Source organism: Ceraceosorus guamensis (genome assembly GCF_003144195.1).
Source record: "Ceraceosorus guamensis strain MCA 4658 unplaced genomic scaffold IE81scaffold_89, whole genome shotgun sequence".
NCBI lineage: Eukaryota > Fungi > Basidiomycota > Exobasidiomycetes > Ceraceosorales > Ceraceosoraceae > Ceraceosorus > Ceraceosorus guamensis.
Window position 1 is genome coordinate 24,987 of NW_020290084.1, and position 14,365 is coordinate 39,351.

The 14,365-nt window shown below is 56.5% G+C and overlaps 5 protein-coding genes across 5 annotated transcripts; 3 read left to right on the forward strand and 2 right to left on the reverse strand.

Annotated features, from left to right (window-relative positions):
• Positions 1-27: 27 nt before the first annotated feature.
• Positions 28-4,193, reverse strand: IE81DRAFT_326078 (hypothetical protein). The gene is made up of 7 exons (XM_025514718.1): positions 3,042-4,193; positions 2,706-2,931; positions 2,284-2,590; positions 2,179-2,215; positions 2,078-2,105; positions 852-1,988; positions 28-764 (listed from the first exon to the last, which is right to left on the reverse strand). Exons 1-7 carry the CDS (start codon positions 3,978-3,980, stop codon positions 328-330), a joined length of 3,111 nt encoding a protein of 1,036 aa, XP_025367056.1. The 5' UTR covers positions 3,981-4,193; the 3' UTR covers positions 28-327.
• A 645-nt stretch (positions 4,194-4,838) lies between these two features.
• On the reverse strand, positions 4,839-7,442 carry IE81DRAFT_326079 (hypothetical protein). Its single transcript, XM_025514719.1, has 5 exons — positions 6,789-7,442; positions 6,213-6,684; positions 5,858-6,117; positions 5,219-5,744; positions 4,839-5,106 (listed from the first exon to the last, which is right to left on the reverse strand). The coding sequence occupies exons 1-5, from the start codon at positions 7,366-7,368 to the stop codon at positions 5,013-5,015; spliced, it is 1,932 nt and encodes a 643-aa protein (XP_025367057.1). The 5' UTR covers positions 7,369-7,442; the 3' UTR covers positions 4,839-5,012.
• A 401-nt stretch (positions 7,443-7,843) lies between these two features.
• Positions 7,844-9,546, forward strand: IE81DRAFT_349760 (Clavaminate synthase-like protein; the record flags this gene model as incomplete). The annotated part of the gene is made up of 5 exons (XM_025516443.1): positions 7,844-8,208; positions 8,334-8,704; positions 8,802-9,057; positions 9,146-9,236; positions 9,448-9,546. 5 exons carry the CDS (start codon positions 7,844-7,846, stop codon positions 9,544-9,546), a joined length of 1,182 nt encoding a protein of 393 aa, XP_025367058.1.
• IE81DRAFT_250176 (hypothetical protein) lies at positions 9,238-10,031 on the forward strand. The gene is made up of 2 exons (XM_025511303.1): positions 9,238-9,287; positions 9,493-10,031. The coding sequence occupies exon 2, from the start codon at positions 9,659-9,661 to the stop codon at positions 9,953-9,955; it is 297 nt and encodes a 98-aa protein (XP_025367059.1). The 5' UTR covers positions 9,238-9,287; positions 9,493-9,658; the 3' UTR covers positions 9,956-10,031.
• A 2,073-nt stretch (positions 10,032-12,104) lies between these two features.
• Positions 12,105-14,337, forward strand: IE81DRAFT_250199 (hypothetical protein). The gene is made up of 5 exons (XM_025511304.1): positions 12,105-13,588; positions 13,739-13,797; positions 13,884-14,041; positions 14,143-14,182; positions 14,260-14,337. Exons 1-4 carry the CDS (start codon positions 12,473-12,475, stop codon positions 14,151-14,153), a joined length of 1,344 nt encoding a protein of 447 aa, XP_025367060.1. The 5' UTR covers positions 12,105-12,472; the 3' UTR covers positions 14,154-14,182; positions 14,260-14,337.
• Positions 14,338-14,365: the final 28 nt, after the last annotated feature.

Below are 14,365 nucleotides of genomic sequence, written 5' to 3' on the forward strand. Positions count from 1 at the left end.
GCTAGACGACGAGTGCCAAGAGAGGTTGCGCAAGTGGTCTTCAATTCCATTGTCCATTGATGGTCCGTAGCAGAGAGAGAGACGTGAGCGGGCAGCAGGTAAGGGAGAGAGAGCAGTACAATGCCAAGACGCGAGCGGAAGGATGAGCTAGCACGAGGGTAATGGGAGGCCGGAAATGAAGCGAGGATGAGTCGAGGCGTGGGGCAGTAGCAAGCGCAAGTCGTGAAAGGGATTTCGTTACGAAAGGCGAAAGCAGGACAAAGCACGTTGAAAGGGGGGCATGATCGGGGCGCTCTTGATCGTTCCGTCATCGCGCTGAGGGGGGCCTTATCCGACGAGCAGTCTATGAATCATAAAGATGGTGCTCATGCCAAATCTGACGACGCTCATAGCTCCGATAAAGACGAGGACGACGATCATGTACACCTTGCTCCTAGTCGTTCCAGATCCAGGGTCAAACGTTCCCACATTATCGCCGCCGAGGATGAAAGCGGCCAGCACACCATTGCTCAAGCTCCAAAGCAGCAGCACGCTAGTTCTGAGATCCCTGAAAAAGTCTAGTCGCACTTCGGCTTTTGCTTCGGCCGAGGCGTCGCCGCGGATGATCATGGGTCGAGTGCGCAGATTGCTGAGCGCCTTGTCGTACACTAGATCGATGTCCGCTTGAGCTGTCGGCAAGATCACTTCCACGGTACCTTTGCCCGTAGCCACTACGGCACCCAGATCATTGGCATCCGTCGAGATACCCTTTGTGCCCCAAGAGACTGTTTGAGGATGCAAGTTGAGCGTTCAGGACGTCACCCAGACCGGAATCGCATGCATGCATGCTCTCTCTTTCAAAAATGACTCACAGTCGTGCAGATTGGAGAAAGCATAGGTGTTGAGGATGTTGACGTAGCTTGGAGCAAGGAGAAGATATTGCACAAAGCTGGTGATGAGATGAAGCGGGTCGAGCGCAATGATGCTGCTGAGCAAGTATACTCCGTACGTCGCCAGTACGGAAAAGACCATTTGACTGTAGATGGCATCGTGCTGGCTATTCTTGACCGCCTTGACCAGACACAGCACGGCGGCTACCATCATGTAGAGCGTCAGTATGGCGTAGATGACTGCAGCAGCAAAGAACTTCCACGGCGATCCTTGAGGTCTGTTGCCCAGCGCCAAGATGAAACAGCTGATCGTCGTTCCCAAGTAAACGTACTGCGCGCCCGTGTTGAGGATACCGATTCCCTTTAGTCCGAATTCCTTGCTCTCCAAGCTGGTGGTGAGGAGTCTAAAGAAGATGTAAAAGTTGCCCAGCGACAGCCAAGCAAAGATCAGGTTGACGGTGCTGTACAGCGCTTCTGCATAGAGGCAACACTTCCTCCAGAATCCGTGTCCGGACTCTCCAAATTGCAGCGTGTGCGTCATGGAGTAGATGGCAGCAAAGAAGGAGCCGTTGAGCCATCTCCTACGTTGAGAGATGAGTTCGGCCAAAGAATCCGGCACATCCGTAACTCCCTTTGCGCTCTTGACATATCTCAGCACCCATCGATCGTTCCTCTTTGCCGCCAATTCGAAGCATAGGATCCGATCTTCAGCCAGGTACATGTTAGCATGGCTAAACGTCACTTCCGCCTGCTTCATCGTTTCTCCCTTAAAGTAACTGGCCAACGGACCTCTTCCCAGCTCATCATTCTGCAAGGCGATGTACCTGTACGCCGAAAAAGCGCCGGGCAAGACGGAGATGAATCCAAAGACGCTCTCCGTAGTCTTGTCGAGGATATTGCTGATTTTGTACTCGAAGTTTTGAGCTGCCACCAGAGGGTTGAGCAGGGCAGGTCCCAAACCCCAACGTCCTCGAGTATCCGCTTGGATCTCGCCACATGCTCCCGCAACGTTGGAATTGAGATCGAACGTCTTCCAAAGGTAGTAGATGGACTTGGCCTCGGGACGGGTGCCCACGTCGAGGAGGATGCAAACATTGGGCTGCAGTACAGGGCCAAAAGCTGAAGCAGGAAGAACGGCGATTGGGACGGCGGAGCGATCAGGCGGGCCATGAAGGGAGTCTCGAACTGCAAGCAGACCGCTCACTCACCATTGAAGAACCACCTATGAGAGTTGATCTGCAGGATCGCAGCGAAATACTCGCGTCAGCACGTGAGTAGACTTGCTTTCCTTGCTCCCACTCATACGCACCTTTTTCTGATTCTGCTCCTTCATGCAAAAGATGAGTCTGTGGAGGGCAACAATCGTTAGCCAACGACACGGCCTCGCATGGGTATATTGCCGGGCCATACTCACTGAGTAGGTACAAGACCCCTCTCAGCGCCCTTGAATTGCAGATTGCTATCGATGCTGAGCTGCGTCGTATACTCGTACACGTGCGCCTGCACCTGTTTTCCATTGACCGTATTCTTCGCCACTCCTTCCTGATACACGCCCAGCGCAGCCAGACAATCCAACACTCTTGGATGGATCTTTTTGCGTCCATCCGCAATGATTGTGACCACCACTTTTTTCCATCCTTCTGCTCCCCACGTGCGAGACTTGTGCCGCGAACACAGGTGCGCAATGTTCTTCATCACGCCGTGCAGCGTGCGCGTAAAGACTGCGCGCGCGCAAAGGGCCAAAGAGAAAGCATACGATCCGCCTCAGCTTCTCGCCCCACCTTTTTCCTCTTTTCTTTTGCCCGCATGTCCGAGCACCTGCCTCGCCTAACTCACGTATTTCATCCTCGTTGTACATCGTCACCGCAATATGAATCTCCGTATGGCGATTGTACATCGCCGGACGCAAGTTGAAATGCTGCGCCGCAAAGTCGTCGGGGTCGCACGTGACGGCAGTGTAGCGCATCGTCGTGAACTCTTCCTCTCCTCTACGCGTCAAGAAGGATTGCAATTTGGTGGGCACGGGACAATCGAGGACGAGATTACCTTGGGTCAACTTGACCTGCACGTTGCGGGGGGCGATCAAGGTTTCAGTACGATGCTTGATCCACGAGAGACGGCATCCGTGTCTCGGAACTTGTCCCCGCCTGAGCCGCACGCGCGCGCACTCACCGCCTTTCTGGTCTTGTTGCGTCTCAACTGAGCGCCCCTTGCAGGAGCAGGTCCAAAGTGCATCGTCTCCGCAGGAGCGATACCCGTCTCTGTCGCCCCATCTGCCGCAAATACATGTTGATCGCTGCTGTAATGCAAGCCTTCGTAATTCAAACCATGCCTCATCATTCCCCTCTCTTCGTCGCCCCCTTCCAAATCCGCCGCGTCCAAACGCCTCTCCTCCTCTGCATAATCGTAGTCCGATCCGGCATAATGCATCTCCTCCTTCTCGCCATACAAACCACCTGCATCGCCGCCGCCGCCGCCTACTTGATCATAAGGTCCAGAATGAGCATAGTCGTATCCGCCCGCATACCCTCTACCATCCATATCCATCTCCCTGTCCATGACCATGTCCGCATTCGCACCTGCTGCTGCTGCTGCACGATCAGCAAAAGGTCCTTCTTGTCGGGGCGTATAAGCGTAGCCCAAAGCGGGCATGGGCGTATGATCCACTTCCGTCTTGTCATCGTACATGCTGCCAGGGCTGATCATGGGCATGTTCATCTGCCGAGCATCAGGAAGCGGCTCTTCGAAAGGATTGGGCGTGCTGCTCTGCTGGGCGTGGGCGTGGGCGTGGGCGTGAATGGCATAAGGGCTCTGAAGCAGCGATGTCAAATTGGCTTGCAAAGGGGATGCTCTGCCCTGCTCATTCGTAGCAGCAGCAGCAGCAGCAAAAGGTGAAGCTCGAGCAGCAGGTCCAGCCAAAGCAGCCGCTGCTTCGTTGTAAAAGCTGGTGGATAATTCGGGCGCGTGTCCCGTGCCTCCTACCGCAGAAGCGTGCTGCTGCTGATGCTCATCCGCATAGTTTGCATACTCTGCGTAGGGAGAAGGGGCAGCGTCGTAAGGCGACGAAGGCTCCCCTGCCGCGTCGGGATGATGTGTGTAAGGTGAAGCCATGGATGCGTAGGCAGGACTTGGACTCGATCCTGATGCTGATGCGGCTGTCAAGGGCGAAGGATGTGTCAGGTGCAGCTTTGCGTCGAATAGCCATTCGTGTCACGCTTCTTGTTCCTTTCTCTCTCTCTCTCTCTCTCTCTCTCTTAGCTTCCAAATTCGATCCCTGAGCAAGGAGTGTGTGGTGATGAGTGAGGGAGGGCAAAAGTGTGAGTGTGAGTGAGCGAGTGAGCGAGTGAGCGAGTGAGCGAGTGGCCCTTGCATGTTGCACCACCCCACCCACCTTCACCAGCGCAACCACACGCACCCCTGCTGCTGCATGGGCCCTCAGCAGCTCACTTGTCTTCGCGGCAAAGCCCCTGAATCACAATCCATGCAACACGATCACGCGTCCATCTATGCTGCGCGCGTACCGGGCATGTCATGCATGCGCCTCGCGCTCGTGAGCTCGCTTGCAGCTATATATGTAATCGTCAATTTTGAATATATATAGCCTAAAATATGGCCTATAGCTGCAGTAGCAGCACCCTGGCAGCACAACAGCAGCCTGTGCGGCGTCTCACATGCGCGCGGCATATATGCAATCGAACATCTATCTCCCTTGAAATAAAGTCCAACACTTTGACCCTGACATCTGCGTTCACGTGACAGTCCGACACGGCAAACACTGACGCAGTGCAGGAATACAAATGCAAGCAAATCAGCGGGTGTTGTCCGCGCGTGGTCCGTTTTTATTCAACTTCGACGCGATCGAGGGCGCGCGCGGGTGATGTGTAGATTCTTCACTCGACTCGACTCGACTCGACTTGCCGCCGCCAACCAACCGCGCGCAACAGCCTTGGCTCATTGTTCTGACTTTTTCGTACTACTAGCGCAGCTAGCTGGGTTTGCCCGCGTTTATGATTTTACTCTGGTTATCGTGATGGTACGGTCTGACATTTCGACAGAGCAGCACAATGCCGGTTAATCGTGTCGGAAAGCGGGCGATAGCTTCGAGGGGCTTTGAAGAGCACAACGATTTTACCGCTTGCGCAGTCAGTAATCATCATCGTCATCATCATCATCATCTTCCTCCTGATCCCATGCCATCTCATCTTCCGAATTGACGTCTCTATCTGGATAATCATTTCTGCGTGCCGTGATGGTTGCGAAACAGCTCAAAATGAGGTCAGCCTCGATGAAGAAGATCCAACATGCTTTCTCACTGCCTCTGTCGGCCCCCTTTCCCCAACCCGACTCACCGATAAAATCCCTCATCATTGCTATCCTCATCCTCTCCCTCGTCCCACTCGTCCGCACTATCCGGTCCGCCCGTCTTGACGTCGATCAGATCATACTCTTCCTCATCGTCGGGCCACTCCATCAGATCTTCCGCTCTCAGCCCTTCCAGCGTAGCCACCTGACTCCTATCACTTTGCTTGAACAGGTGCTGCATCTCCGGCTGAGCAGACTGCCCAGTGACGATCGGCGCCGGGGCCGAAGCGTGACCAGCAACGGGCGCAGGACTCAGTCCTGCTCGGCTGTTCCCATCGCCCGCGTTGCTCAAATCAGCCCATCGCTCGCTCCCGCTCATGCTGGCCGATTCCCTGTAGTACACATCGTAAACGTAGTCATCCTCATCCGAATCGATGTCGCTTGGAGAGTCCTCTGCACCGCTAGCCGAGTTGGATCGTCCAGACTTCTCGCTGGGCCTGCTCGATACACCTTCCGAATGTGTAAGACGAGAGATGCTGGACTCAAGATCTGAAGGCGGTTCCAGGTGTGTTTCTGATCGGGTCAAAGAGGTGATGAACAGCAACGCGACAGAGTAGAGGCGCTGGGGGTCAGCGTCTCTCGGGACGCACGATGGTCAAACGTGCGTCGATGTGCCGGCTACGCACCTTTCAAATAATCTCCGAGCAGACCAGCGAATTTCCGGTCCAGCGCATCCATATCCGCATCCACATCGTCGCTCTCCCGCGCTTCCTGGACCGTTCCCGACCTGCTCTTGCCTCGCAACTGTCTTGGGGCATGCAATCCGCTCGCCTGCTTGGCGCGCCTCTTTTCTCGACGCTGTTTGCGCGTGAGACTGGAACTCTGGCTGTCAATCGCGATCGCATCAATGATACGCATTCTGCGCAGAGCAGGAAGCTGACCCGGCCTGCACCAAATCCAACGGACGACGCGTCGGTGGGCCGAGCGGGCGCGGTCAGAGCCATTGGGGGCCAGTCTGACGTATGGTCCTTGGCCACTCACCCTCTTGTCCTGCTCCTCAGACTTTGTCTGCTGGAGCTTCTAGGAACCGAATTCGACGCTTGCGCAGACGAGGCAACATCTTCGACGGACATGTCCGCACCATCCTCCGAGAGATTGTTCCGGCCTTTTTGCGCAGTGATCTTCGACATTGAGGGGCTCTGATCAGGGGAGATGGCCTCTGCATGCGCACGCTTACTACCTCGTCTTAAAGCCTCTGCTTCGTTGCGTATGACCTGGAAGCGCAAAGGCGAGCCCGTGGGGGGTTTTGAGGTAGACTTGGTGGAGATGAATGCTGTAGCTCGAGGAGCTGGGGATGCTGAACTAGATGCGCTTCCGGATGCATCGATGGTGCTCTGCTGCGGTGTCGGGGAGGATGCTCGAGGAGAAAAGTTGGCCAGACGGCGAGACAGGTCGTTGGCCAGTGCGGGATCGGAAAAATGTTGCAAGTCCACCGTCTCGGCTAGTCTGAACACTGTGAGAGACCGAGGTGGATGGACGTCAGTGAGGGTGCGGGGGCAGGATAAGCGCATGTATGCACAGAGAACAGTCGTCCTCTGCTTTGCTTTTGAAACTCACTCTGGGATCGCTTGCCACTTTGCATTATTCGTGTAGGCAGCGTAGAAGCAGAAGCGCTATTAGAGAATGTTCTCTTGAGTCCGCTCTGTTCTTCCGATCCAGCGTGCAACTTGTCATGCCCTTGCACTCCTCTCATGATGCTCAGTCTCTTCCTCGACCTGCCTTGCCCTTGATGCCCATCCCCGTCCGCACCATGCACTTGCTCAGATGCATCCAGCACCTCATCCCCTTCCACATCATCCAGCAAGCGTCCAATCTGAAGCGAATCCACGGGCTCTTGACCTCTCTTGCGTTTGATGCGCAGGATTACGCCTCCTCCTGCCCCCCCTGCTGCTCGCTGCGACAAAGCCGTCCTAGCACTGTTGTCCAGCTCTGCCTGAGCTCTAGCAGCAGCGGCATTAGCCTCGTTGATCTGTTCAAAAGGGAGCACGCTGCCTTGTCGATGCGAGTGCTCTTCCTGCCCGGCAGGAGAAGGAGGAGGTGAGATCCACACATCGCCTATTCGAGGTGCGGAGATGGGCTTGGGCACCCTCTTACCGCCCGAGGAAGCTGGTGCGGCAGCAGTGCTTGAGGTCGCCATTACGAAGCTAGACCGAGCAGAAGTGTAGCGTGTGATGGAGGGTTGGACGAACCGCTTCAGGATGGCTGGCAGGTGGATGGAGGGAAGTGTATGCGCTCTTGCATGTCTGCGTGCCACGCTTCAAGCCACAAAATTACGAATCGTCTTAATTGTCGACGCGCAACGCTTCGTCCATCCCCGCGCTGCGCCGCCCTCCACACGATAAACGCCTCTACTGTCGTCAACACGTGACAGGGCAAAGGCGCGCGCCCCGCGGCCGGCGGGGCCAACGTCTGCTACATCCATCTGCAGGCAGGCTGGCCCAAAACCAACCCGCTAGCGTTCATGTGTCCTTTCCCCTTCTGCATCACGCTGCTCACTCCCCATCCCCCCGTCGCTCCATCTCATCCTCCCACTTTTGACTCCGACGTCAAGTCGCTCCCCCGCCCTCATAGCTTCGTCTTGACTTCGCTGTCCCTCACAGCTTTCGCTCCGCATGAGCCGCGCGCTTACGGAGCAGGACTACGTGGACAGTTGTCTGGGCCTCTCCAAGGAAGGTCGAGAGTTGCTGGGCATTCCCTTGGACTCCTCCTCCTCATCATCATCATGGCCTCCTCTACTCTCTCGCCCGCCGAGCGCATTGGAATTCTCGCGTCTGGTAGCGCGCAGCAGCCCGGTGCTGATAGAAGGATGCGTGGATGATCGGCCCGCGCTGAAAGAGTGGAGCAGCACGAATTGGTTGATGGAGAGAATGGGGTCTGCCAAGGTGAACGTAGCCCTGACGCCTAACGGCAGGGCTGATGATCTGCTGCTGCTTCACCAAGGTCAAGACGTGTTTGCACTGCCTTTGGAAGTCGACATGTGAGAGGCGCATTCCCGCGCATCCCCAACTGTCTCACCTCACTTCACGCCTCTCGCCCTGCTGACGATGCACCGCGGAGGTGACGCTTGACGCGATGCTACCGCTCACGCTTTTGCGTGCACAGGACGTTCAAGGACCTGGCAAGCGCTCTTTCTAGCCGCAAAGAAGACGCGCCCGTCGCGTACCTCCAGTCGCAAGGTTCCAACTTGACCTCTGAGCCCGCGCTTTCTCCTCTGTGTGATGATTTTGCCCCTCGTAGCCACGCGTCCTCTACGACCGCGTCGTCCACACGCTCTAAAGACAACGCTTCGTTGTCGTTCTTGTTCGCGACACAAGCACTGGACAAGGAGCCAGAAGCGATCAACTTGTGGGTGGGCAACGCTCGTGCATTCACCAGCACTCATCGCGATCACTACGAGAATCTGTTCACAGTGGTCAGAGGCGTCAAGGAATTCTACCTCTGGCCGCCCGCCGAAGGTTGGGCGCTGGAAGAAAGTGCGTTCAGGGCAGCGAGAGAGCCAAGCCTTGGTGCAGCAGCATGTGTAGAATGGCAAAGCACACCTCTGACTTTGCACTCCCCAACCTTATCCAGCTGAGCCTCTGCCCATCTATCAGTGGTCCATCGACGGGAAGAAGAGTGACAGTGACTACATTGCTCCAAACGCGCTCAAATCGTCCGACTTGGTCCTCCGTCCGGTCCCTTCCGCTCCCAAAACGCCTTGGATCAGACCTTCTCCTCTCGAGACTCGCACGAGCAAGCGCAACGCTCCGTGCAAGAGGTACGCTCAGTCTTTGCCTCCTTTGCGCGTAAAAGTCGGCCAAGGTCAGACTCTGTATCTTCCTGCCGGGTGAGTCGAACTGTCTCGAGCCGAAGATTCAAGATCGAGTCCCGCCGCTCCAAGGCTGAGGCTCACGTGTCTTGCCACCTCAATGCAGCTGGTATCACGCGGTGGCACAGCAGGTGGACGATGGGCAGGGAGAAGGCGCAAGCGCGGGGTTGTGTATAGCCATCAATCAGTGGTACGAGGTGAGGTGATCGGAGCGTACATGTTGCATCCCAGTCATGACCATGCAGATGGCTGCTATCGAGCCTGAAACTGACGCCTGAAACCAACGCCTTCTTTCACCCACGATCCCCGTGTGCCTTTCACCTGCGAACCCTGTGTGCCGACTCACGCTGAATCACGTGTGCACTCCAACGCGCGCGCTGCTACTTCCACTGACTCTCTGGTCGGCAGAGCGACGCGGCGTTTTCGGACAGGTGGGCTTGGACACAGTTTCAGCGCTCCTTGGGCAAGAAGCTGGACGGCACCTTTGTCAAGGAAGATGAAGTGTGACGTTTGATCAGGTCGCAAGGCGCAGCAAGCGATTGATCGAGGACGACGGACTTGTTGCGCGGCTCAGGCTTTCCGCGAAGCTGCTCGGGCATGGGAAGAAGGAGCGGGCTCAATGCAACGGATAGGACGCTGCAAGGGTCAGTCCAAAGTACACGACTTTGGGAGTCCAGTGGCTACAGTCACACCGCGTATCACGCCGAAAGGTCGTCCGCAATGCTTTGAGAATAGAAGGCGGAGCGTACAAGGTGCCAGGGCTCTCGCCTTGGACTCAGAGAAACGTGAGACGCTCGCTCTGGCAACTTTTTTTTTCTTTGGCCAAGCTATCCAGACACTTTGTAGCGCTACTTTGCAGAAGTCTGCTGGCAAGTCTTGTTCCTGCATGCCATTTTCTGGAGTTCCATGTCAATAGCATCAGACGCTGCAGGCTGACCTGCCGCGGACACTCAAAGCCTACTACCCATTCTTGTTGCCGACACTGCGCGCAACGGAGGGGATCTGGATTGCTGTTGGATCAAGGCTGATTCCACAAGGAAGCGAGAACACAGGACCGGGAAGCGGAGCTATTGCAAGCCACTCTGGCCCTCTTCGAAATTCGTCCATGTTACATAGCCGAGTGAAGCAGAGGTATTCATGTTGTTCAGGACACACAACACCACCATGAGATTGTCCAAGTGACGCGCCAGACTCGTGGTTGGACCTTGTGAGCTCCGCGATGGCGCATGAGTCTTTTGATGCATGACAACGGCCAGCTGAAGGGGCGCATGGCACTCTGCATGCCATCTGCACAGTCACAAGCGCGGCCAATCACGCATTGCCGCGCTGAACCGCTTGTCCTGTCATTTGTGCTTGAGTCGACGCTGCGCCTGCAGGACAATGATGAGGGAGGGGAAGGGCCTTGGTGGGTGGTCAGCATGCTTGCCAGGCGCTACCACCTCTTGTTGCCATGCAGCCCTATGGTAGGTTATGCCTGAAGGTGGCTATTCAGCCCAAGCTGGACTCTGCATGGTCTTTGCGAATCCTCTATACAGTCACACCGGTTTTGGACACCCTCAGAGGCGTCCAGGATGCTTCTTGCTGCTCCATGTGAGCTGGCAGGGAAGATGGGCTTGCTCTGGGCAAGTGATGCATTGTACAAGGCTCCAATGGGTGGAGTTGCAGAAGCTGGTCACAATCTTCCATTTGAGCCATGTGCAAGTGGCTCTGACGCTCACAGACCATGGAGAGTCTGTTGCAGTCTTGTCAGGGCCTAACAAGACCAGGCAAGCGGCGGGCACGCCACCTTGGTCCTCAAATTTGTTCAAAATGGTTCAAGCACCGTCTTGTGTAATGCTGTTTGGGATCTTGTAGCATCTGCTGCGCCAACAGATGCTCTAGCTTGCTGCACAAAGCACAGACAGGGCTTGATCCTTGGCGCAGCATGGTCATGGTCCAATGGCGCGATTTCCCTCGTCATCCAGTTGCACTGCGCCCATGTTGGACCTTTCAATCTGTTGCAAGTGATGCATGACTGGCCCCCTCACTGAACACCAGGCTTGCAAATGTCCTAAAAACTCCCAGCAGCCAGGCTTGCAACGCTCACCTGAAACTCTTTGCTATGCTCGCCCGATGCAGAACCCGAAAGTGTCTGCATCCCCGTCTCAGCGGGATCAAGAACGCCAATTTCAGACCTCAATCCTGTGGTGGCATACGAGAAGCTGATGCCTCTTCCCTCGTCTTGCTGTCAAGTGACCATACCGAGGCGCCGCGGTGGCACTACTTGGCGCATGGCAAATTGCCACGTGGCGCAGATCAGACACCGAAGGCTGACCACCCTCTGACCTATGGCAGGGGCGCTTCTCCCCTAGCGGAGGGTGGCTATTTGCAGCAATTTGTTGGTTCCTGCATGCGACGGAAGTAGCAGGTGAGACAGGGGCTGAGTGTGTGATGTGAAGGAAGCAATTTGAGAGGAGATGAGGTGATGATGTGTTGCATGCATCTGTTCCCCTTTGCATGAGACCTGGCACAATTATGCAGTGCTGGATGTATAAATTGACCTTGTGATGCAACCTGCAACTTCCGTCTTGACCACCACCACATCCAACCCACCCACCCTACCAAGGCAAGCCAGGACCTCTGCTGCTCGAGCTCCAAAAACCAAGCAATTCTCGCGATTACAAGCCTTCTAAATCGTTCGCCTGGCACGACGCGCACTCTGGGCAGCGGCGGGTCGACTTTTTGGAGGCTCCCATGTGAGTGTCACATGCGATGAGTGTCTAGCAGCTGAGAGAAGTGCCACCCTTGGAAAGAAAGGGAGAAAGAGGATGACAGCACGACGCGTCAAGCTCAGGTGCGCCCTGCTGCTCTTGCTCTTGCGCCTGTGCCCCCCCCCCCCCCCCCCCCCCCCCCCCCCCACCAGCCCATCCATCGCCGCCGTGCTCTCGCTGACTGCGCCCGCCTGAGCGAGCTGCTGCTGGCGGTCAAGAGCTAATCTCGCTGCATGATGAGCAGGCAGCAGAAAGCGACGCGCCTATTGCGCGTGTGACGTGATTTGAAGAGAAAAGAGCCTTTTTTGAATGTTGTGTGTGTCTCATCAAATGCCTCGGCTTGGGATGCATCTCGCTGGTGTGATTGGTGGTTTCTTCTCGTCCATCGCGTGCCTCTCTGCAATGGCAGATGCGATGCGACTGCTTGGCATCAGCTGCTTCCACATCACTTGTTTCGCTGCTGATTCACACCCTCTCTGCTCCTCGACCACCCCCTTGCGTCACCTTTACCACCTTCACAGCGAGGACTGCCATGCGGTAAGGCCTCGCCTGGTATCTAGCAGCCTATTGGTGCTTCTCGCTGGGCTGTAGTGCCGCGCGCGCGCTGGCAGAGAGCGCGCAACACACGCTTGCCAATCCCAGTCCACCACAACCCCACTCGCTGTTCAGGAAAGGCCCATGCTATGCCGCCTTTCGGCGAGGCAGGTCCATCCCGAGCAACCTCACATGCTGCGAGCCATGACAGCACAGCATCCTCCTTCACCAGCAGCTTCAGGAAACCATCGAGCGGCAATCGTCTAGTCGTGGAGGTCGAGACTCGCAGCAACACACCCACCAGTTCCAAAAGCTCGACTGGCTCATCATCCTCTGCGGGCAGAGCAGCCCCTGCTGGCCCCGCGAATGCTGCCAGTGCCTATGTTTCTCGTAATGCTCAACGCGACGACTCGAGCTCTTCCTCTGCCAAGCGACCCTCTTCCTTGAAGAGCTACTTTATCTCAGCCGCCAGCACATCGTCTCCCAAGTCTCCTGCACCAGCAGCGGTCACGAAGAGGCAGACCAGCGACTTGGCCGTCATTGTCGCTTCGCCGCCGAGACGCGACTCGCACAATAGTCCCTTACCCCCTGCCTCGGGCATCATCAGCTCAGCATCACCCATCAAGCCGAACGCTGCCAGGATCGGTGCGCCGAGCTCGTCATCCTTGCGCAATCCTACTCGGGGTAACCACGGACAATTCACCTCGAGGCCTGCGAGCGCCAGTTCCGAGGGCAACAATGACACCCAAGCAACATCAAAGTTCCAGCAAGCGCGATTGCGACAGGCAGGATCGTCTTCGCCGTCTCCTGCTGCTGCTGCTGGCCGACATAAACCTCTTGTCATCGAGAAGAAGCAGCCAGCGGGCCTCTCCAGACACTTGCTGCCTCCGAAGCCTCGCTCGTCGTTGCTCTCCCCAGTCACGCCTACCGCTCGCAAGGCATCCAAGCCTCAGCCTGCGAAAAGTCTGCTCGAGGAAGCCAAGGCGCGCGCCGCAAAGAGGCAGGAATACACCAAGGCCAGAACTGCAGGTCGCACCTCTGCCGACTATGTGCCTCCGCCCGCCGCCGAGCTGCCCAGGAGCGAATTTGGAGCAGAGGCACGGATTTGGGGCAGCCCGTTCAGGGAACCTAGAGCTGGCAATTCGGGACATCATCGAGGGACTAGGCTGCTGCGCTGCCAGTGGGATGTGGACCGGTCCACCCATTTCGAGCACAATCATGTGCAATGCGGCAAGACGTTTAGCACGGCCGAGGCCCTCATACGGGTGAGTGGAGCTGTCTGACGGGTGCTTGCACCCCGCGATGTGACTGCCAGACGCTCTCATGACGGCTGCGGGAGGCCCTTTGTCGTAGCATGTATGCGGATCCGCGCGACTCTTTGCTCACCTGCTGCATCTGCCTTGCTCACCTCATAGCATGTCTGCAGGGCGCACATAGACCTCGTGCCGCTGCCGCCTGGAGAGGTGAAGATGAGGTGAGCATCGTCCGTCGACTGCGCACAACGTGACTGTGCAGCTTGACACTAATCACACACACCATAACCCGTTGCGGATTGCGCAGCTGCCAATGGAAAGGATGCGCCAATAGAAGATTTGACAAGACGACTCTCAAAAGGCAGCATCTATGTGGCCACCTTGCAGCTGCTGCTTTCGAGTGCCCCTTCAAAGAGTGCCGATTGTCGAACGGCGTGGAGCTGACCGATTACAAAGCCCAAGACCGTGAGTGGCTGGCACGCGATTCGCGTTGCTATCTTGCAGCTTGGAGCGCTGCTGAGTCCAACGTGCCGTCATCCTCAGAGCACATTCGTCTGGAACATCAGGATTTTCGTGATGACTCGGAGCTCAGGCCGCTCCTGTGGGGTGAGAACGTCTTGGCGCCAATTGCTCGCGTCGGTGCTGGCTTCTGACACGTACGTTGGGCGGATTTTGCCTCTCAGTCGTACATCTGCCAGGAAGCGCAGCTTTGGAGCAACACAAGAAGAAGCTGCGAGCCATTGCTGCGTGCATCAAGAACCTTCCGAGTCCAACGCCTTGGTGGAAAGC